The sequence below is a fragment of the Rattus rattus genome, chromosome 2 (assembly GCF_011064425.1).
Source record: "Rattus rattus isolate New Zealand chromosome 2, Rrattus_CSIRO_v1, whole genome shotgun sequence".
NCBI lineage: Eukaryota > Metazoa > Chordata > Mammalia > Rodentia > Muridae > Rattus > Rattus rattus.
Window position 1 is genome coordinate 152,706,002 of NC_046155.1, and position 22,174 is coordinate 152,728,175.

The following is a 22,174-nucleotide window of genomic DNA, read 5'->3' on the forward strand; positions in this document are numbered from 1 at the left end:
AATCTTACTCAGACTTTTTGTGGCTGAGGATGAGTCAACATTAACTTAATTAAAACTCCACGAGAATAGCTGTGAATAAGACCGGCGCCTGGGCTGAGGTCAGCGACTAAGAGGTCAGTGCAGGCGGCTCCCGCCCACACCCACGTTGTTCCCGCCCACACCCGCACTGCCCCATCCTCATTAGCTGCCTTCCCGTACGCCCGGCGCCCATTGGCCATTCTGAGGATGCGCTTCTCCTATAAGAGGCGGCAGTTCCCGTCCGCAGGTGACCCTCTGAACTCCAGTGGCTTTGAGGTGAGTGGGGTGGCCCCTCCCCGGGACCCCAGATCAGAGGTCTCACGGCACGGACAGGACCAACCTCCAGTAGGAACCAGGTGGAAGTCGTACCGTGAGAGCTCCACCCTTCGTTTCTTAGAGCTTCTTGGGGGGGACAGCAGACACTATTCTTGAGAATCTCCTGTGTGCCAGGAGCAGACTCTGTCCCACGTTGGATTTCGGCTTTATAGGGAACCCTGTGTCTCTGTGACTTCTTGTCAGCAGGAACAAACATATTAATCTTTCTTTTCTATCCAAGAGGTAATACCTCTTTTCTTCTTCCTCTGTAATGGGAACCTTCTCCTAAGCTCCATCAAAGGAAGGGAGTCTTCGAGGCTAGACCTCTGTGCACTTTGTACCTCTACCCTAGGTCATGATTGACAGAGGCATGGGTCCTTGAGATTCAGAGCTAGTTAATAGTCCAGGTAAATAGACATAACCCCGATTAAATGTAACTATCTGATTTTCAGAGGTTTTAAGTGGACTTGGTCGATAATCCACTCTAGCCGTCTTGGAATGGCGGTGGAGGGTACAAGCCCCCAGAAGTCTGTGCCTGTGAGATGTCAAGGGTGGGGTCATTTTTCTTTTCTTTTTAAGACAGGGTTTCTCCCTGGATCCCTGGCTGTCACACTACAGGCCAGGCTGGCCTCGAACTCACAGAGATCCCCCTGCCTCTCTCTCCTGAGTGCTGGGATTAAAAACACGTGTTACCACTGGCCCGCTCAAGGGCGGGATCCTAACTGAGTGTCCCGGGGTCACAAACTCAGTCCCTGGAGTTCACATGTCCATGTGTAGCTGCTGCCCTAGATCTTTCTGATTGTGTGGAGGGAGGCAGCCTCTGCCTTGGCCTTCTGGAGGGTTCCTTTATCCCCCCTGAACTTGCTTAAGCCCTTTTGCTTGCAATCCATCTCCACTTCATTCTCACTTGCAGTTTAGAAAAGAAAGTCAGTATCCCCAGGGATTCTTTCCAAACCGTTCATTGTAGCTTTCAATCCTACCTTCAAAAACTGTGCCCCCGCCCTCAGAAGCCTCACTGTGCTTCCCAGATGAGACTTTGAAGCTCCACTTACTGGTGCTGAAGCTCAGGAAGGAAAGAGCTGGTGGTGTGCACGCACCCCTCACTGTGCCCCGCCAAGGCTACTAATCCAATGGTCTTCTTGGCAGGTCCTCTTTCCAGTGCCGGATCCTGCCCACTGGGTCATCGTCATTCAGGTGAGGATCCCACCCTGACTGTGAGGACGACTCCTTATCTTTTGAGGGTGAGTCCTTTCCTTTCAGGGTGAGCTCCTGCCTTTGAGGTTGACCCTTTGAGGGTAAACTTCTCCCTTTAAGGGTGACCCTTTTATCTTTTCTGGCTAGAAAGGGGCTCAAAGGGGAAATAGAAGGCTAAAGGGGGGAAAGAAATACCAGAGGAAATCACGGGCTTCTAACGAGGGCTTTCGGACCGTTGAAGAAATGCCCCAAGGCTGGGTAGATCATCAGGCAGCATTGCTGGTGCCATGGGAATGTGGCTGTCAGCACAGGGACCTGATTTTAGGTCAGTCCCGAAGTGTTCAGGGCAGCAGAAAGATGTGTACTGTCAAAGACCCAGCGTAAACATGTGTCCTCACCTCTTAGAGCTGTGTGAGCACCGGCATGTTAGTCTCTCAAAGCTCTAGTTGAGTTTACAGAGGAAACAGAAGGCCTGTCGCCTTCTCTGGAGCGGCTTTACAGTGTCTTAGGGTATAAGACACGCGTGAACAAAGCACGTGGGGAAGATACTTTTGACCCGAATTCGACGGGCATAGATGTAGACCTTCACAGAAGTCTCAGTTTGGAGCTGAAGTTCAGGAGGACAGAGCAGAAAAGGGAAGGGCAGAGACACATTGGGTTCTCTTGCCGTTCTGGGCGCTATGCTGGGTGGTGTCTAACCTGTCCCACTGCCATCTGTAAGGCCCGTCTAAGAAGTGGGTTTTGCAGATTAAGGTATGGGAGCAGGAGGTGGATGGAGTCACCGCTGCTGCCCCCTGCTGGCGAGCTCTGTGCTAGCACTCACTCATTTGAGCTTTCACACTTCAGATTCACCATGATTGAAGACAACAAGGAGAACAAAGACCATTCCTCAGAAAGGGGGAGAGCGACTCTCATCTTTTCCTTGAAGAATGAAGTTGGAGGACTCATAAAAGCACTGAAAATCTTCCAGGTATGGATTTTCTACAAAGCCCATCTAAAAAACTGGTCTCAGAAATTCTATTTAAAATGTAAGTTCCCCAGAGATGGCCTATTGAAGTCTCTTAACTTGCCTTGCTAACATATTGTTCAGGGAGTGGAAAGATAGCTCAGTGGTTAAAACACGTTCTGTTCTTCCAGAGAACACAGGTTCAGATCCTAGCACTCACACCAGGCCGCTCACAATCGGCTCTAACTCTGGTTTCAGGGGATCTTATGCCCTCTTCGGGGCTCTGCACAGCACCCGGGTGCACACACATAAAATAAATAAAATATGTTCGGTTCTGAGAAATGGGTGAGAAAGAAAACATCCTAGGAAAGACTAGACGCAAATAGCTGAGAAGGAGATTGGGAGAGGAGTCACCGCTTAAATGTTGAGAGATTTCAAGTAGCCAAAGCGTTTTACACCTAGTGAAATGCCTAGCCGTGTAATATTGATATTATTTAATGACCTATTAATATCTCCAGGGGACAAAGTAGCAATTATGTCAGCTGCTGCTGTCAGAGCCTCATTGCACATGGCCCTCAAATATTTTCAGTTTAACATAGTGAGACTGTGTGGGTTACTGTGCATCTGTGAGCCTTAAAATGTTCCTCCTTACCATTTTTAATTTTTATTTATTACGTGTGTTTATTTGTGTGTGCAGATGTGCTGTGTGTGTGCGTGGGTGCGTGTGTGTGTGTGTGTGCATGCATGTGTGTGTGTGGGCGTGTGTGTGTGTGTGCGCGTGCATGTGTGCGTGTGCGTGTGAGATGGTCGGTTTATAGGAGTTGGTTTTCTCCTTCCACTGTGGGTTCTGGGGATTGAACTCAGTTGCCAGACTTGGTTGCAGGCTCCATTACCTGCGGAACCATTTTATTGGCCCAAATGTTTATATTTTTGACCCAGTAATGCCATTTCCATGAAACTGTCTTTGTGTGTGCGTGTGAGCGCGCACGCATGCACGTGTGTTATAGGTGCACATTGCAGAGGCCAGTGGAGGATGTCAGAATGTTCTCTATCATTCTCTGCTATTCCTCTCAGGGAGCCTGGGCTGGGCTGGCGTCCAGCAAGCCTCAGAGATTTCTGTTTCTCTAGCCCCACAGTGTGGGGTTACTGCCAAGTGGCTGCACCAGACTTTTTATTGGGTGCCGGGGATTCGAACTCAGATCCTTATCCTTGTGCAGCAGGCACTTTAACCACTCAGCCATCTGCCCAGCCCCTCTCCTACAGTTCTCCTGATGAGATATGGGTGAATCAGACAGAGCACAGTGTTTTTTGAACACTTATTACGTGCAGTATACCGGACTTTATACTAAGCACATGCATCTGAACAAACCAGGCATGGTACCATCCGTCACCGAGTGCATGATCTGGACATGGGGGCAGACGTCAAGCAAGCAGTTTAGTGAGTGCATGACTATACAGGTGTAAAGAGAGACACTAGGTCCTGTGACATCACTGAACTGGGGGCTCTAATCCAGTTTAAGAACCCAGGGACACAATAACTTATTTCTAGCAAACAGCGAACAGCAGGCTAAGTCCTGGGGCTTGAACACCACGTGGCTGGCAGGTTCCAGAAGCAGATTTGTGTGCACACAGGTCCCTTGTTAGCTGGGTGGTCACTGGGAGTTAACCTCTCTGCCTCATGCCTTAATGTCTCAATAAAATGAGAGAGGACCCTGCCTACCTCATGTTATTAGGAACTAATAGTTAAACTGTTGAGAGCGCTTGAGGTTGTACAAAGCAAACCATCAATAAATGCTGACTATCAGGCAGGTTTATCTCCCCACGACATGCTATTTAGTCATTCAAAGAATAAACCCTTAGATGTGGACACTGCTCTAGGAGGACTTGGACTCCTCATGCATGGCAGAGTCTTAGCCAACTCCTTTCAACCTGTTCTCTCCCTGACCTCTTTAGTGAGGAGTTATAAAACATCAATATGGCTTTCATTCCCTCCCTTGCTCTGTGGATTAGTTTGTTCTCTAATGCGAGTAATATTGGTACCATCTCTCCTTGTTCCTTTACCTCTTTCCTCCCCAAATTTAATATTATATTATATTATAATTACTATTATTATACAAAGAGTTAAGCATCAGGCTTTGAGCATGCCGGGCAAGGGTTCTGTCATGTATCTCCTCAGTGCTCCATTTATTATTCTGAGAGAAAGTCTCACTACGTTTTCCAAGCTGCCTTCAAACTCATGATCCTCCTGCCTCCGCCTCTCAAGTAGCTAGGATCGCAGACCTCTACCAGCAAGCCTGGCTTGTATTATTATCGTAGCGATTACCTTTGGAAGTGCATCCCTGGATTTCTTCTTCCAGCGCCTTCCATTTTCTTTATTGTTAGAGTTTGGGTACGTGGCTTAAGAACTTGATACATTCCGTACTGATAAAGAAAACGTCAGTCTTTTGCTCTGTCTCTCCTTATCCCATTTTAAAAAATCTGTTTTGCAAAGACAGGGCCTTGCTCTGTAGTTCAGACTGACCTGGGACTTCCACAGCCTCCTTAGAGCTGTGATTGCAAGGGTAAGTCACAATGCCCAGACCAGCATTTGGTGCTTAGATCTGGCCTGTACCCAGCCCCGACTGTACCCAGCCCTGACTGTACCCAGCCCTGACTGTACCCAGCCCCGACTGTACCCAGCCCCGACTCTAACCAGCCCCGACTAACGGTATCCTTGTCACTTCACTGGTTTCTGAAGGGTATGACGGGCTTTCATATTTTGATTTAATCTTACATATTCCAGGAGGAGATTGTTTTGCCATTAACAGCACTAAAAACACCTTCTTCCTCCTTTAGAGCTAATTCTGACAAGTGTTGAATTGTTTTTGAGTTCTAATGAAAGTATTCTTTTCAAAGATTATTAGCATCTGAGGTGGGGCCATGCAGACTTTTTCCCTCTGCTTTTCACAGGAGAATCACGTGAACCTGTTACATATTGAGTCCCGGAAATCGAAGCGAAGAAACTCAGAATTTGAGATTTTTGTGGACTGCGACATCAACCGAGAACAGCTGAATGACATCTTTCCCCTGCTGAAGTCCCACACCACGGTCCTCTCTGTGGACTCGCCTGGTCAGCTCCCTGAGAAGGAAGACGGTACGTTGGAGACGGCAAAGCCCCACCTCTAAGAGCAAGCACCCAATTTGTGTCCAGCCTTCCGTTCATTTTGAGGACAAGGGGATAAAAAGAAACTTCTGTCCTTTCAAAGTCCTCATTTTGTGATAGTGAAGGAAGACAGAATGGAGCTGATCAGAACTCTGAGGGAAAACTGAGGCAGCATTTGATGGAGGGTGGGGGTGAGAGAAGCCTTGAGTGTGAGAAAGGTGGGTCAAAGGTCAAGGATCTCTCTTAGCTCCCAAAGGACTTCTTGATTCCACAACCCTGACCTCGTGCCTCAGTTCCCTCCAGAATCTTCCTAGATCTCCCGGGGCTTGGTGTCTAACAGATATTAGACAGATATTTGAATTTGGGGGGAATGTTGGTTGTGTTTGATGTTGGTGATCTGAAACCTATTATATACCACATTCCCACCAAAAACAATGGCTCTGGTGATGACACGAAACCTTCCAAGGTTCAGATACTCGGATCAAAAAGACTGAGGCTAAGGTCTCCATTATGGAACAAAAATCGCACTGTAATTAAGTTAAGACAAAAGATGAATGGATTCATTTAGTAACTTTATACTACGTGGAGTCTTTTCAAATACATCACAATATTTGGGGTGTGGCCAGGGCCGCGGTTCATCTGCCACGCCTTCATGTCATTGTTAAACTGTGGATTCCCCTCCTCTTCTGGCTGACAGGGAGCAGCTTCCCTGAGACTCCGAGTCCTCCTCTTAAAACAGGAAGAACAGGGCAGGAAAGGTGAGTTCTGCCCTCTCTTCCTCTGGTAACAGTTACCTTGGGCAAATGCCTTAGCCTCAGCGATCTGCTTCCCTCCACTACACGGTGAAGAGTTTCCTAGAGTGCACACAGCTCACGTGATCACACACACACCAGGTGGCTTATGACCTCTGGCCTCCTTGGGCATTTATATTCACTTGCACACACATGCACACGCACACACATTTACCGAGCTACAACGATAAACATTTTAAAGAAAATAGAAAAAACTAGATATTGAGATATGATTCTGTGCCTCAAACAAACACGGATATGAAGGTTCCTTCCTGGACTTGCACGCTGGTGTCTAGAACTGCATTCCCCTAGTCAGCCTCCACAGAATAACCAGGCTCGTGTCATACGACATTTAAATGCTGGGTTCGTTACGTCAGTATGGTGTTCTTCAGGACTTGGGAAATCAACCTGAAGCTTAAAAAAAACCTTAAAGCCAATGATTTTAATTAAAATGTAACTTCTAGGAGCAGAGTGGTCATTTAAGCTGTGTTTGATTTCCTTCCATACACAAGTCTCAGCTCATCCAACCGCACGTGCTTCTGAATTTTGCTTTGGTTGAGACGGCCTCCTCAGTCCTCAGTGGTGTCTGGATTTTATTTTACAGTTATGGAGACTGTCCCTTGGTTCCCAAAGAAGATTTCTGACCTGGACTTCTGCGCCAACAGAGTGCTGTTGTACGGATCCGAACTCGACGCGGACCATCCTGTAAATACGTTTTAAAAGTCATTCAGTACAAATAATTTAGGTCAAACTAAAGATTAAGGGCAACTTTTTAAAAAGCATTTTTTATTTATTTATTTATTTATTTATTTATTTATTTATTTATTTATTTTCCGGAGCTGGGGACCAAACCCAGGGCCTTGCACTTGCTAGGCAAGCGCTCTACCACTGAGCTAAATCCCCAACCCCTTAAAAAGCTTTTAAAACAGATTTATTAACTTTAATTTGATGGGAATGGGTGTTTTCCCCTGCATGTATGTGTATGTGTCTCAAGTGTTTCTGGAAGCCAGAGGAGGGCATCGAATGCTCTGGAACTGGAGTTATGGGTGGTTGGAAGACACCGTGTAGGGACTGGAGCTGAGCACTGGATCCTCAAGAGCAACCAGCGCTCCTTAGTGTGGAGCCTTCCCCCATCTTCTAGGGGCAATTATTTTTCAGACACGTTAATAGCTTATATTAATCATATGAAATACTGAGTTTCATTATGATATTTTTGTACATATGTAAGATGTTTTGACAAAAATCACTGTGATCGCCCTGTCTCATCCCATCTCCCCCAGATAGCAAAGGCAAATTGATGGTGAGAGAGTCCTTTTCTTTCCTTTTCTTTTTTTTCATCTTTATTAACTTGGGTATTTCTTATTTACATTTCGATTGTTATTCCCTTTCCCGGTTTCTGGTCCAACATCCCCCTAATCCCTCCCTCTCCCCTTCTCTATGGGTGTTCCCCTCCCCATCCTCCCCCCATTACCACCCTCCCCCCAACAATCACGTTCACTGGGGGTTCAGTCTTGGCAGGACCTAGGGCTTCCCCTTCCACTGGTGCTCTTACTAGACTATTCATTCCTACCTATGAGGTCAGAGCCCAGGGTCAGTCCATGTATAGTCTTTAGGTAGTGGCTTAGTCCCTGGAAGCTCTGGTTGGTTGGCACTGTTGTTCATATGGGGTCTCAAGCCCCTTCAAGGTCTTTCAGTCCTTTCTCTGATTCCTTCAACGGGGGTCCTGTTCTCAGTTCAGTGGTTTAATGATGGTATTCGCCTATGTATTTGCCGTATTCTGGCTGTGTCTCTCAGGAGAGATCTACATCCGGTTCCTGTCGGCCTGCATTTCTTTGCTTCATCCATCTTATCTAGTTTGGTGGCTGAATATGTATGGGCCACATGTGGGGCAGGCTCTGAATGGGCGTTCCTTCTGCCAAGAGAGTCCTTTTCTAATTTAAACAGAATTGGAGGTTTAGCACTCACAACAGCCCCACCTGCTGGTAGGACTGAGTCCTCAGGCAGAAAGGTATCCACCTTTGCTAGCATGGAGATCGGCCCGTTATTAAGATATCCGCAGAGCTGTGCAACTGAGTGGATCGGAAGTCAGTCTCTGCTAAAATGAGCTTGAGTGTTTGAAATGACAATAAAGCTGGGCCAGAAGAACCCCTAACACCTGCTGCCCAGTTTGATTGACAGGCAGTCGATGATTGGGGAAGTTGTCTTCTTGGGGAATTTTACAGGAGAGCTGTGAGCTCAAGAGTTGGAATCCAGAGCATTACACTCCTGTTTGCAGCTCAGGGAGGGAAGGAGAGGGCAGAATGCAATTATGGAGGCTTGCAGATCCAGCCTTCGCTTTAGTGCCTCCCGCTTTTTAAGCTGCACGAATGCAGCCATACACCACTTTAGATAGCCTCCAGGGGGCCCATCTGCTTCCCAGCCAATCTTACCAAGTAACTATCGCAACGACATGGGGTGCTCACCCCGAAGGAGCTTGCAGCCTAGTTGAGAACTAGCGTGGATTAGCGTATTGCAAGATAAAATGGACGGAGTGTGCCAGATGGCATTAGCAAGTTGGATACACACCCAAGGGAGCAAATGCTTCTGACCGAAGCCATCAGAGAAAGGTGATGAAGCCAAAAGATTTCGGTGAGTGAGAGATAGAAAGAAAGGACAGTCTGGGGTGAGCAAAGGGTCTGAGGCAAGGAAAGCGGGGCGTGTTAATGGGAAGGTGAAATACTAGCTTTACAGACATCCACTGCCACGGATGCTCACCTCCTTCCTATTGTACCTTTGTTTGTTTTTTAAAGGTGCATTTATTTATTATATATGAGTACACTGTAGCTGTCCTCAGACACACCAGAAGAGGGCATCAGATCCATCAGATCCATCAGATCCCATTACAGATGGTTGTGAACCACCATGTGGTTGCTGAGATTTGAACTCAGGACCTCTGGAAGAGCAGTCAGTGCTCTTAACCACTGAGCCATCTCTCCAGCCCTCTCCCTCCACTTTTAACATTTGCTTTTTATTTATTCTGATTACCGCATCTCTCAGCTGCTTCCTGGGCCTCTCTCCAACCTTGCCACCTCACACGCTCTAGGCCATTAGAATGATCTAGTGACCACTCTCTCTCTTCCTCTAGACATTACCAGTGGGTTTCCACATAGCTCTGTTTATTCCTGGTAGCAGGAAAGTAGACAGAGGGCAGTGCCTATCAACTGAGGAGAAGATAAAGAATGAACGGTAGGCAGAGCCAGGCAATGGAAGATTACCGGGCATAAAAAGGCACAGCAGATGGATGTGCAGGCTCATGCACTTAATCCAAGAATTTGGCAAATCTGAGGCAGGAGGATTACCACTAGTTTGAGGTCAGTCTCTGGATATGTAGTAAGACTATGTCTCACAAAACAAAATGAAATGGGCATGAAATACTGTGCCACAACGTGGGTGAATCTTGAACAGAGTCAGCCTCAAAGGCCTCATGTTGTATAATTTCATTTATGTGAAGTATCTGGAAGAGAGAAATTCACTTCGACAGAGATTAGATTGCTGGTTGGCAGAGATTTGGGTTCAGGGTAGGGTAGGGTAGAGGAATGAGGAAGGGATAGCACGATATTTCTTTTTGCTATGACTCAATTTTTCTAAAATCAGATGGTACAGTCTATGACCTTACTACCCTGAACGCACCTGTCTGGTCTGAGATGGTCGCTGGGCACACTGACAGGCCTACTGTCTCAGCCATTTGCAAGTCTGAGGCTGGAGGATTACAGGTTTCAAAGGCTAGCCTGGGCAATGTGGCAAAGATGTCTCAAAATCAAAAACAAACAAAAATATGATCATGGTTATTAATTTCTGTGAATAGCTATTTCATGGCATATGGGCTGTATCTCAGTGTAGTGGTTTAGTCTAAAGGAGATCAAGATAGGCCCCAGGTCCAAATCCAAGCTCCTTAGCAGACCTCAACCTGCAGGTCCCGGACTCGTCTTCTAGACGACCCATGCACTGTGTAGGCACCAGAAGCATGCGCCTTGTTTTCCTTCCTGTGCACTTTTTGTGACCCTTCCGTCCTCCACCCAGCTCTCTTCACACAGCAGACCCAGCTTGGGGATCAGCACCAGGAAGCTCAGTTCGGTTAATATTTTAAATATTCATTTCCATTTTAGTATTATTTGCTTTCCGTTCTGTGTACTATTTTTATTTACTATTTACTCTTGTTTTGCTAGGTCTCAAGTGTTCTAGGCGGGACATTCTATTGCCTGGTTACACCCCAGCCTTACCGTTTCATTACTAATTTCTACCATAGGCAACATAACTGAAGACACGGTCAAGTGATTAAAGGAAAAAGAATAAGAGCTATGCACTTAATTAGGATGGTCTCTTTTTGTCACTGCAGGATCTTCGCATATAAAATATCATTTTACTTTGTAGCCACTAGATGACAGAGCTGTCATGTGACTGCTGACTTCAAAATGAAAGTGGTCACATATCTCAAGCAATCCTTGCCTGTGCTAACAACTATGCAGTTCTTTAATATCTCCGGTCAAAACAATGAAGTGTTTAGTGTCATCTCCAAGTATTTTTAGTTTCAATATTTAATTAATTTCAATTCTCAGGGCTTCAAAGACAATGTCTACCGTAGAAGACGAAAGTATTTCGCGGAGTTGGCTATGAACTACAAACAGTAAGTATGTTACAAGCCAGCACCTGGAACTCTGAGATAACAAAAAGAACAAAATGAGTGGGATAAGCTATGTTTATTTGGTAGATAGAAAGCCTTGTAATGGTAACTACCTAACTACAGCGCGGAATTCCCCATCTTGATCTCCTCAGTGGGGACCCCATTCCCAAGATTGAATTCACGGAAGAGGAGATTAAGACCTGGGGAACCATCTTCCGAGAGCTGAACAAACTCTACCCAACCCACGCCTGCAGGGAGTACCTCAGAAACCTTCCTTTGCTCTCGAAATACTGTGGCTATCGGGAAGACAACATCCCGCAACTGGAAGATGTCTCCAACTTTTTAAAAGGTAATACGCCCACCGAGCTGTGGAAGGGGGAGTCTGTTGATCTGCTTCAACCGGGACAGTGTTTGTGTAGGAATGAAGTCTAGTTACTGGATACATGTGGCCTTTTACATTGTAAACAATTAACATGTATCTGATCAAAGTAGTAGGGCCTTGGCCACACCAGCCACATGTTAAATGCTCAGCTGTGACAGATGGCTGTTGTTCCATCGAGAAATGTGGAAGACCGTTGGATAGCGTTCTGCCCATCAGTGAGGGGGCGGATTTACACAGCAACTTCGCAGAGCTGGACCGTCAGTGTTGTGATGGTTTAGTGTGAGGTGTAAGTGAGTACACTGTGAACTCTTTAGCTACTGACACCCGGTACCCCCTTTTCCAGTACAGAGAAGACAGTCACATTTGAGTGGAAGGTTAGGTGAAATTTATAAAAAGAAGTATAGAAGATAATAATGCTTAATAATAACATAGATTAAATGGCTATCATAAATTTATCATAATTTACCATACCAAAAATTAAAGTACCATATAAGATAAAAGGTCCCATTATTGTGTTTTATATGTATGTGCCACATGTCCAAAGCCACACCCTCCTTATTCCTTTCTTCTCTTCAACAGTCCCTCTTCTGCTTTCGTGCTACATACATTCCATTCCCCCTTCCCCACTCTTCCCTCCTCCCCTATGATCCCTTCTTCCCTGCCTACCACACACATACACACACACACACACACACACACACACACACACACACACACACACACACACACACACACACAAACAACACACACACAAACACATATACACAACACACACACAAAAACACATACACAAACACACACACAAACACACACACTCACACACACTCACACACACACACACACACACACACTCACACACACACACACTCACACACACACACACACACACACACACACACACACACACACACACACACACACACACACACACACACACACACACACACACACACACACACACACACACACACACACACACACACACACACACACACACACACACACACACACACACACACACAAACACACACACACAAACACACACACAAACACACACAAACATACACACACAAACACACACACACACACACACACACTACACACACACACACACACACACACACACACACACACACGCGGGAACTTGAATCTAGGTTCTGCACGTAAGAGAAAAGCAGTCAGTATTTGTTTCTCTGAGCCTGGCTCACTTCTCTCATTACAACGATCCCCTTTCCATCCATGTTCCTGCAATTGTTGGGATGTCATTTTTACGACGGACGCAGTCCCGCTGTGTATATGTACTGTTGTCTCCACCTATTCTCTGCTGATGGGTGTCTAGGCGACTCCATCTCCTGAGTGACTGGTGTAGCAACAAGCTTGGGTGCACAAGATTCTATGTGGTGCGTTGACTTAGTGCCTGCTGGGAATATGCCCAGGAGTCGTCTGCCTGGAGTTCTATTTTAGTTTTTTTTCTTTTGGAGAAACTTCCATAATGGCTACCCCAGTTTACATTTCCGGTCAGTGTGTAAGAGTTAAAATGCTCTCCGTGTTTGAAGGAGGGTGCCAAGTGTAATCGAAGTCTTCCTGAATTTGTATTCTACCTTTATCATCTCCCGTGGTTCTTGAGAGCATTGTCCAGGGTTTCATAGCTGTTAGAATGAGGAGAAGAATCTTTTTGTAAGCACCATGGGAGATGTGGTGTGTAGAAGGATCTGACCCTGGGATGTGCTTCATGATGCGTGGCATCCAGTCGCACGCATCTGCTACGTTTTAATTTCCACACCCCTTGAAAGTGCTACCTAGTGCCGCTGGCCGGTGTCAGCCGTCTGCCCGGGGGGAAAGTTTTCTGTTTTCTCCTTTGCTTTGCAGAACGCACAGGGTTTTCCATCCGTCCTGTGGCTGGTTACCTCTCCCCGAGAGATTTCCTGTCAGGGCTAGCCTTCCGAGTTTTTCACTGTACTCAGTATGTGAGACACAGTTCGGATCCTCTCTATACCCCAGAGCCGTAAGTGCCTGTGTTATTCGCTCATCAAATGGTTATTTAGAGTAATGGCGCCCACTTCACAAGGCATCTTGTAAATATTCAGTAAAGCAGCATATGTCAAGCCCTTAGGATAGAGACTAGCATTAAAGTGTAATAAACATATATAATAATATTATGTTATTATTAATTTGGTAACTTGTTAGATGTCAGATGCAGTTCTGTGCACAAGGGATGTAAAATCAAATTAAAAGGTATTGTCCTCATCAAGTGTGTATTTGGGGGGCATATACAGATGGTGAGCAAGTTAATGTTGTATGTAGCATGTCAGATGATGACGTGTGCCAGGGGAGGGAAATAAAACTAGGAAAGGATACAGGCATGCATGTGGGGAAGTTTTGAGAGGTGTGATCAGAGAGGGCCTTGCTGAGGACACATGGGAATAGAGATTTGATTTGGGTGGGCACTTGGGGTAGCAGTGGGTGTGAGTTGAGGGGACAAGATGTCTTTATTCAGTTAACATCCTTTGTGATCTGTTACCCCTTATCAGCTAGAGTGAAAATAAGGTTGACTTTGGCTTGGGTTGGACAACTGTTTAAGCATGTGTGGGGATCACACAGTGTTAGAGACTGTGTCTCTGTTGCAACAGTTTGCGTGTGTGTGTGTGTGTGTGTGTGTGTGAATTGTCACAGTGTGATACACTGTGTCTCTGTTGCAGAGACACCTGCCACGAACTCTTAGGCCACGTCCCTCTCTTGGCTGAACCCAGTTTTGCTCAATTCTCCCAAGAAATTGGCCTGGCTTCCCTTGGAGCTTCAGAGGAGACGGTTCAGAAACTGGCAACGGTATGCATCTGGAAAAGGTCGTATAGTCCGGTGTTCACCACTGGGTGTGGTCAGGAGTATTTGGGCATCTTGAAGTCCACGTTCAAGGCAACCATTAGAAAGTTGCTTTTGGTTTAAATGTTTGCGAATTTAAATAATGTTAAAAGCAGATGTACAAATTTAAGGTTTCTCAAAAAAGAAAAAACCCACAGATTTAAAACAAGACAGAGAATCACAAGTTTGCTTCAGTATACTAGTTTTTAGACCAAAAAGAAAAAAGAGTGGTGTCTTATCAGTCAGGGAGGGAGGGACATTTTAGGATGGGGCTCAGTATATATGAGAAGGGGCTTGGCATTGCTGGGAACGGCTGAGGGTGGAGGAGGGGTGCGGGATGGGCTACTTGGTTCTGAAGTTGTGGTTTTGGGATGTTAGGAGTTCCTGAGACCTTTTGTGGAGTCCTTTGGGGCAGAATTATCCATAGGAAAAAGATATAAAATGTATTTTCAATGTGACAGACAGGCTCACATGCCACACTGAGTCTGGACTTAATGCCACCACCATGTGCCGAGTGGGGTAGCTTAAAGATTATCCACATTTCTTCGGAGAGGAGATTCAGATGCCCAGCCCTTTTCTCGCTCCATAGCTGTGTAAAGCTGAGCTCTCGTCATAGACTCAAAGCTAAACAACATATTGCAGAAGATTAAATACAGAAACAGATATGGTAATCCATCTGCCATCTCATCAGACATTAAATACCGTCTAGCCAGACACGGACAAGACGTGAACAGTGCTGGCTTAGCTGACTCACTCGCTCCACACGGTGAATCCATAGGGTGATAATTGTGAAAAATGAAAACCGGGGCCAGCGAGATAGCCCAGTGGCACCAAGCGTGGTGAGCAGAGTCCCACTCCATAGCTGAAGGAAAGAACCTGCCCCACGAGCTGTCCTCTGGCCTCCTGCAGGCGTGAGCACACAGACAAATAAATGTAAAAGAATTAAAGTTAAAAAGATGACTTTGGAAAGACGGCTCTATGGTGGAGAGCACCCTTCCTGCATCCCCAGAAGACCAGGCTCCGTTTCCCAGCACCCATAACAGCTCACAACCTTCTGCCACCCCAGCCCTAGGGAATCCCATGCCCTCTCTGGCATTTGTGGGTGCCCACATACATACACACATATAAATAAGAAACAACAAGAACAAATTAAAAACGTAACAATTATAAAACAGTGCTACTCTTCTGTTACCGTTTTGTAAAATGTACTTTCATTAAGTGTTACTTACGCCACATACAGTGGGTTTCCCATATTTGAAGTTGATTTATTTTTTTTTTAAAGATTTATTTATTATACATAAGTACACTGTGGCTGTCTTCAGACACGCCAGAAGAGGGCATCAGATCCCATTACAGATGGTTGTGAGCCACCATGTGGTTGCTGGGATTTGAACTCAGGACCTCCAGAAGAGCAGTCAGTGCTCTTAACCGCTGAGCCATCTCTCCAGCCCCTTGAAGTTGATTTTTAAGCACCTGAATCCATTTCTTTGGTTTAACTCTAACATGATCAATATAGCTAGGGTCGCACATGCACACAGAGAGATCGTTGGACTCCTTGGTAATTTTTAACTGTATATGAGAGTCTTTATGTCAAGGTTACAAAGTCCTGATGTACAACAGGGCCAGATTGTAAAAGGACTTGAGGTCTCGACTGGAAGTCTTGGGTGTCCTTGATTCTGGATGTCCTTTGGGCCAGTGGCTAAGAACTGGATTGCTTTAGACTGCTATGCTCAGGATGGGAAGATGATGCTGACGTTGTTTTCCAGTGCTATTTCTTCACTGTGGAGTTTGGGCTGTGCAAGCAAGATGGGCAGCTGAGAGTCTTTGGTGCCGGCCTGCTTTCTTCCATCAGTGAGCTCAGAGTAAGAGTCATGGACTTTGCACATAACTGTGTCCCCCAACGTGATCAACACGGCTGGGGGCAGAGCTTGCTTCTGGGCGAGCGCTTACTATGGGAAATATTTTAGGAGGCAGCAAACATAAACTGAGAACATTTTTTTCCATACTCTCCCAATTTTCTAGAAAAAAATGTGTGTCTTTTAAATAGAAAGTGTTTTTAAAGCTTTAGACAAATTTCTGGGATACAAGCAGTAAGTTCTGTACGAAGTAGGGAAGTGGAATCTATTCACTTAAAAAAGGGGAGGGCGGTGGAGAGATCCAGGTTAAAGACGCTGTCCAAGGTACTGTCTTGTGACGGAAGAGACTGCTCTCTGGTGGGGGGTATAAGGTGACCAGCAGAGGTAAACAGTAGGTGCCACAGTGTATAAGTGAATAGCTGAATAAATAGAGAACACTAGGTGTCTCCTGTGCAATAGAGTTAAAATAAAATGGCAGTGATGGTGTCGGGTCATTTGTGGGAGACAGCAAATTTGTTTTGTTGGGTTAGATCGGATGATGTAGAGACATAGGAGGCCAGTCTGAGGGTGCAGTCACGGCCCTTGCATAACTCAGATCAGAGGTGTGCTGGCCACTGCAGTCTTGTGTTCTGTGAAGACAGGCAGTATTTGACTGTCATCCTTTGTCCCCTAGCATGCACTTTCTGGACATGCCAAGGTGAAGCCCTTTGATCCCAAGGTTGCCTGCAAACAGGAATGTCTCATCACAAGCTTCCAGGATGTCTACTTTGTATCCGAGAGCTTTGAAGATGCAAAGGAGAAGATGAGGTAAAAAAAACCTATGTCCCTCAAGTTCCATTTGCTGCAAACGTACTGTCCGAGGTTACAATAATCACAGGTATGAGTGAGTAGTTAATTGGGAGCCTGCCAGGAGCCTTCTACCTGGGTCACGTCTGTTGTTTAGAGTGAGTTGAATATCATAGATTCAGTAGTTGCATGTGGGAATGGGATACATTGAGAGAGTGGCTCCTCCCCATTTCTTCCCAGCAGAGTTTCTAGCTCGGCAGGAAAAAAAAGAAACTAGACTAGGTCCTGTTCTATGGAAACTGACAAGAATGGAGGAAACGATGTCTTGGCACTGTTGGTCTCCTCTCCACGTGGAGAATCACAGAAACCTTAGAGGGAAGTGAGGCAGGTGGGGAGACTCGCTAGAATGTAGATATGTTAAGTTTTAGGCTGTAACGACATGGAGAAGACAGAGAGATAGAAAGGCACGGGGATATTTCAGTGCATCCAGAGCTCCTGACTCATCAGCTAAGCGTGTAGACAAGAGGGAAGGATTGAGCACAGACACTTTTTTTTTTTCTGGAGCTGGGGACCGAACCCAGGGCATTGCGCTCACTAGGCAAATGCTCTACCGCTGAGCTAAATCCCCAACCCTGCACAGTCACTTTTTAGGAACTTCTTGCGAACTCCAGGTGAAAGTAAAGCTTGGACTAAGATAGAGGTAGCAGGGAGGAAGTCACTGTGGAAGCAGGATCCAGAAAACAGCATGTGATAAGTGTTGTCTTGAAGCCACGCTATGAGGACAGGGGCAGACGACAGGGGTTGGAGATGATGCGTATCTTCCAGGGGCTTGCTGTGTGCAGAACCAGATAACAATAGCAGCCGGGGTTCTCTAGCACAGATGGCATCCCGTGCAAAGCTGTAGTAGTCCCTGCTGGGGAGACCAGATGGATGGGAACCTGGATTCCCCGTCCCCCCCAGCTTGTACACTTGTTCTCGGCTGTGCTGGTATCCTCAGGGGTCCTGAACATGACTGTTTCGTAGGGCACCACGTAAGAGGTTCAAATGTTGGCTTGAAAAAGGAGGCATATTTTTTAAAGCTTGAGGAACGGGAGAATTCAAGTCATTTTGAGAGAAATCTAGAAACACTCTAAAGAGAAAAACTACACAAGTAGGGGGGAGGGTGGACCTCTTCCCACACACTCCTGCTCTGCTCCCTCTTTTGTTATGTAAGGCCTCGCTGAGGAGTCTGTTACCCTGTGGTTCAGTACTGCCGGTATCTACTGACAGATAAAGCTACTGGGCTTGGTGCCCTTAGTGAAGCCAAGAGGTCAAGAGATGGTTGTAGATCGCTTCCATGGCATGAGACATGGGATTAATGCCCAGGATGAGAAGAGGGAGAGGGAGGGGAGAGGAGAGGGAGGAGAGGGGGAGGGGAGGGGGGGAGAGGGAGGGGGGGGGAGGGGAAGGGAGAGGGGAGAGGGAGAGGGAGAGGGAGAGGGAGATACAATTCATGCATGCTCTCCCAATGAGTCATAGTGGGAGAGGCTGTTGGGACCTCTGCTGTCGTGACAGAGAAAGCAGGGTGTGTGTGTGTGTGTGTGTGTGTGTGTGTGTGTGTGTGTGTGTGTGTGTGTGTGTGTGTGTGTGTGTGTGTCTGAGTCTCTGTGTTTCTCTCTCTCTCTCTCTCTCTGTCTGTGTGACTGTGTGTATGTGTCTGAGTTTCTGTGTTTTTCTGTGTGTGTGTGTGTGCCTGTGTCTGTGTCTGTGTGTGTGTCTCTGTGTGACAGGGTCTTCTGTCCTTTATTTACTTTTGTCACTCATTGTCACAGAAATTAACACTCCCTTACTTGTTGTCTTAAATAGAGAATTTGCCAAAACCATGAAGCGTCCGTTTGGAGTGAAGTACAACCCGTACACACAGAGCATTCAGGTTCTGAGAGACACCAAGAGCATAACCAGCGCCATGAATGAGTTGCGGCATGACCTCGATGTCGTCAACGATGCCCTTGCTAGGGTCAGCAGGTGGCCCAGTGTGTGAAGGTTTCCAGTGCAGTTCCAGAAAGCCTTTGAGCATCAGTCCAGAGCCAGGGCCAGTTCTTGCTTCTCCTGAAGACCTCCTTGGGGAGGGACAGCAGCTCCCAGCTTAGCAATGTCTCTCACCTCTCTGTAACCAATCACTCACTGTCTCTGAAAACGCATACCTGGATGCTCTAGTACTGCTTGTCTTCTACTTCTGTTTTGTCTTCTGTCACCTGCTTAGGGAAATATAATTCACATGCCACATGACTCACAGGATGCACATTTAAAATATTTTATTTCATTAAAATATAATTAAATCATTCTCCCCCTTCCCTCTCTTCTCTCCAATCCCTCCCTCTCAAATTCGTGGCTTACTTTTGATGGGTGAGTTGCCTGACACTGGCCAGAGCTGGACTCATGGTGATGCTGTTTTTTCCCAGTCAGCCATTAACTGATGGTCAGTCTGGACGCTATGATGAGTGTTTCTGTATCTGTTACCAGCACCGACTTTGTGACAGCCCAGGCATAGTCACACACTAGACTTCAAGGAGAAGCTGAAACAGAAGTGCAGATGGCTTTGCTCTAGAGCACAGCTAGTAAAGAGTAAGCTGGCTTCACGTGCAGTGTCTGACAGGGACATAGAAATCACCAGGGCACAGCCAGGCATGAGGATGCCCATGATAGCAGTGCTTCCTAGCACTTTATTCCAAGGTGTCACAAGGTGTGTGTGGGGCGGGGAGGGAAGGAAACGGGGCTGGGAATGGAGAAGGGCCAAGGAGAGCAGTTTGTATCAGATTGTAACTATGAGGGCTGTAAGAATTGGAGCACATGTGGTATCAGCAGAGTAGCATTGGCATAAGCAATTGTATAAACTTTTCATACTGTAACAAAGTGTCAGGGACAGCTTATAAAGAGGAAACGTTTATTTTGGGTGTTTTGATCCATTAGAAGTTGTTCCTGTGGTTTAAGCCAGTGGTGAAACAAGGCATGATGGGAGAATGTGGCAGAGCAAACTTCATAAAGGATGGAAAGAGAAAAAGTGAAGGGTTTAGAGAAAGAAGAAGAGAGAGATGGAATGAGAGAGGGAGAACACACACATGGGTACACACACACACACACACACACACACACACACACACACACGGGGTGAGAGAGAGTCAGAGACAGACAGAAAGATCCTACAGTACAGTTTAAGAGTTCATTACCAGGGTAAGAGAGAGGGCTCAGCAGGTAAGAGTACTCGTTGCTCTTCCAGAGGACCCTGGTTTGATTCCCAGCACCCACACTGTGGCTCACAACCGTCTGTAACTCCAGTTCCAGAGGGTCCAATGTTTTCTGGCCTCCACAGATAGCATGCAAGTGGTGCACAGATAGATATGCAGCAACACATTCAAACACAGAAAATAAACATTGAAAGACCCCACCTCTGCCTTTCACATTAATAGTAAAATTATATACCATTGATCATGCTTCTTTTCAAGCCCACTAGATGTATGTTTACGCTAGATTTGTAAAAGACACCTTTTAAGAATTCAGAGGAAACTACTGAAAACTGTATTTCATCCTGTGCTCCTCAAGGAAGCCGATCGAGAGAGTGTAATTCAGCCATCTCAGAACTTTATAAACACATTAGCTGCCATTGAGCATGCACACATCAGGAAGTAGATACATTCGTTCTGAAATCACGTCAAGTATGGACCAGCTAGTTCACAGTCTGCTTGATCACCAGGAGAGCACTATAAAGAAGCCCTATAGATAACAAACACGGGAGAGCAGCCTGCTCTCTCTGGTTATTTCCGCAAGACTCTGGTGATGCTGGAGCATCAGTCACCCATGGCTTTTAAAAATGGTTGTGCCCTGACTAAAGCACTTTAAAATAAACAGTAAAGCCACAACCTTACCAAGTGTAACTTCAAGATAATAAAAATAGTAGGTGATAGACTTGACCTTGCCTTGGCTCTGGTTCTGTGATATTTGGCAGATCAGGGTTCCAAGAGCCTCAGAGTTTTCAAAACACCTAAGAACCTGTTAATAATTATGCAAACACCAGGACAGACTCAAACCAAAAGCATGGCCTGTAATTCTTTCCCAGGGAGAGCCATTTCTTGACAGTAGCAGCATGCGTGACTTTTTGAAGAAGACACAAATGCTAATCTTCAGAATGCCTGCATTCCTTAATCTCATGCTTGGCATTTAGAATTACATAAGTAGCAAGATACAGCGAAATGCACAGGATTACTGCTCATTTTAAAGTTGGCTTCCAAACCAGTGAAGGAAAAAAAAGCACTCAAAACACCCAATAACAGAGACCGTATGTTAATTTCCAGGACGTGGATAGAGATAACTGTGATCTGTTTCACTCTCGTCTTCGTGTTACTGTGGTATATACGTGTATAATTTAAATGTTTGTTATTCCGCTGGGTAATAAACTCAAAGTTCATGATCTTAAGAAGTGTTTTTTTAAAAACACATTTCAAATTTTTATTTTATGTTTGTGGGTCCCTGGAATCAAACTCCAGTCGTCAGACTTGGCCACAAGCCCCTTTATCTGCTGAGCCAGTTTTTGCTTCCCCAAAAGGTTTTTATTTTTATTTTTTGGTCAAACACACATTGAAACCAGATTCAATTTTATGTTCACAATATTATTAGTTTAGAGACCCTTGCAGTGGTGATGGTTGGTATAAAGGATCAGCCATAGGGGAGGACAAAATATGAAAATGCCACAATGGAACTTAATACTTTAATATACCGCTTTAGAACAATTAAAAAACACAAAATATAAAATAAAAACTATATGTCACTCTACTTCTTTAAAGTGTGTGGGTTATGAACTCCACAGAGCTGAGCATGCCTAGCCATCAACACCACTTCTTGGGAAGGTATCCCTCTCATGTTCCCCATCTGACCAGGAGCTATGTCTCCTGCGCTAAGTTACTGGAGAAAATTGTGTCATGAGAGGGCCCTGTAAGAAGCAGATTCATGGGTTGAGTGTACTCACTTCTCCTGCAGAGGACCTGAGTTTGAATCACAGCACCCACATCTGGCAGCCTACCTCTGCCTGTAACTCCAGCTCTAAGGGGTCTGATGCCTTCTTCTGGACTCCAGTATCTTAATTTCTACATGTAAATGAAACATTAGTGACGACCATTTTAACCAGGACTCCACCACAGCTTCTGGACGAGTCTATCCTCCTCCAGAGAGAATGACTGTTGTGTCTAGCAGTG

At 45.8% G+C, this 22,174-nt stretch overlaps 1 protein-coding gene across 1 annotated transcript; it reads left to right on the forward strand.

Annotated features, from left to right (window-relative positions):
* The first annotated feature begins 209 nt into the window (after positions 1-209).
* Tph1 (tryptophan hydroxylase 1) lies at positions 210-21,399 on the forward strand. Its single transcript, XM_032893581.1, has 12 exons — positions 210-294; positions 1,480-1,527; positions 2,374-2,497; positions 5,423-5,606; positions 7,011-7,111; positions 11,002-11,069; positions 11,219-11,415; positions 13,318-13,453; positions 14,148-14,274; positions 16,074-16,169; positions 16,837-16,970; positions 18,795-21,399. The coding sequence occupies exons 3-12, from the start codon at positions 2,381-2,383 to the stop codon at positions 18,967-18,969; spliced, it is 1,335 nt and encodes a 444-aa protein (XP_032749472.1). The 5' UTR covers positions 210-294; positions 1,480-1,527; positions 2,374-2,380; the 3' UTR covers positions 18,970-21,399.
* The last annotated feature ends 775 nt before the right edge of the window (positions 21,400-22,174 follow it).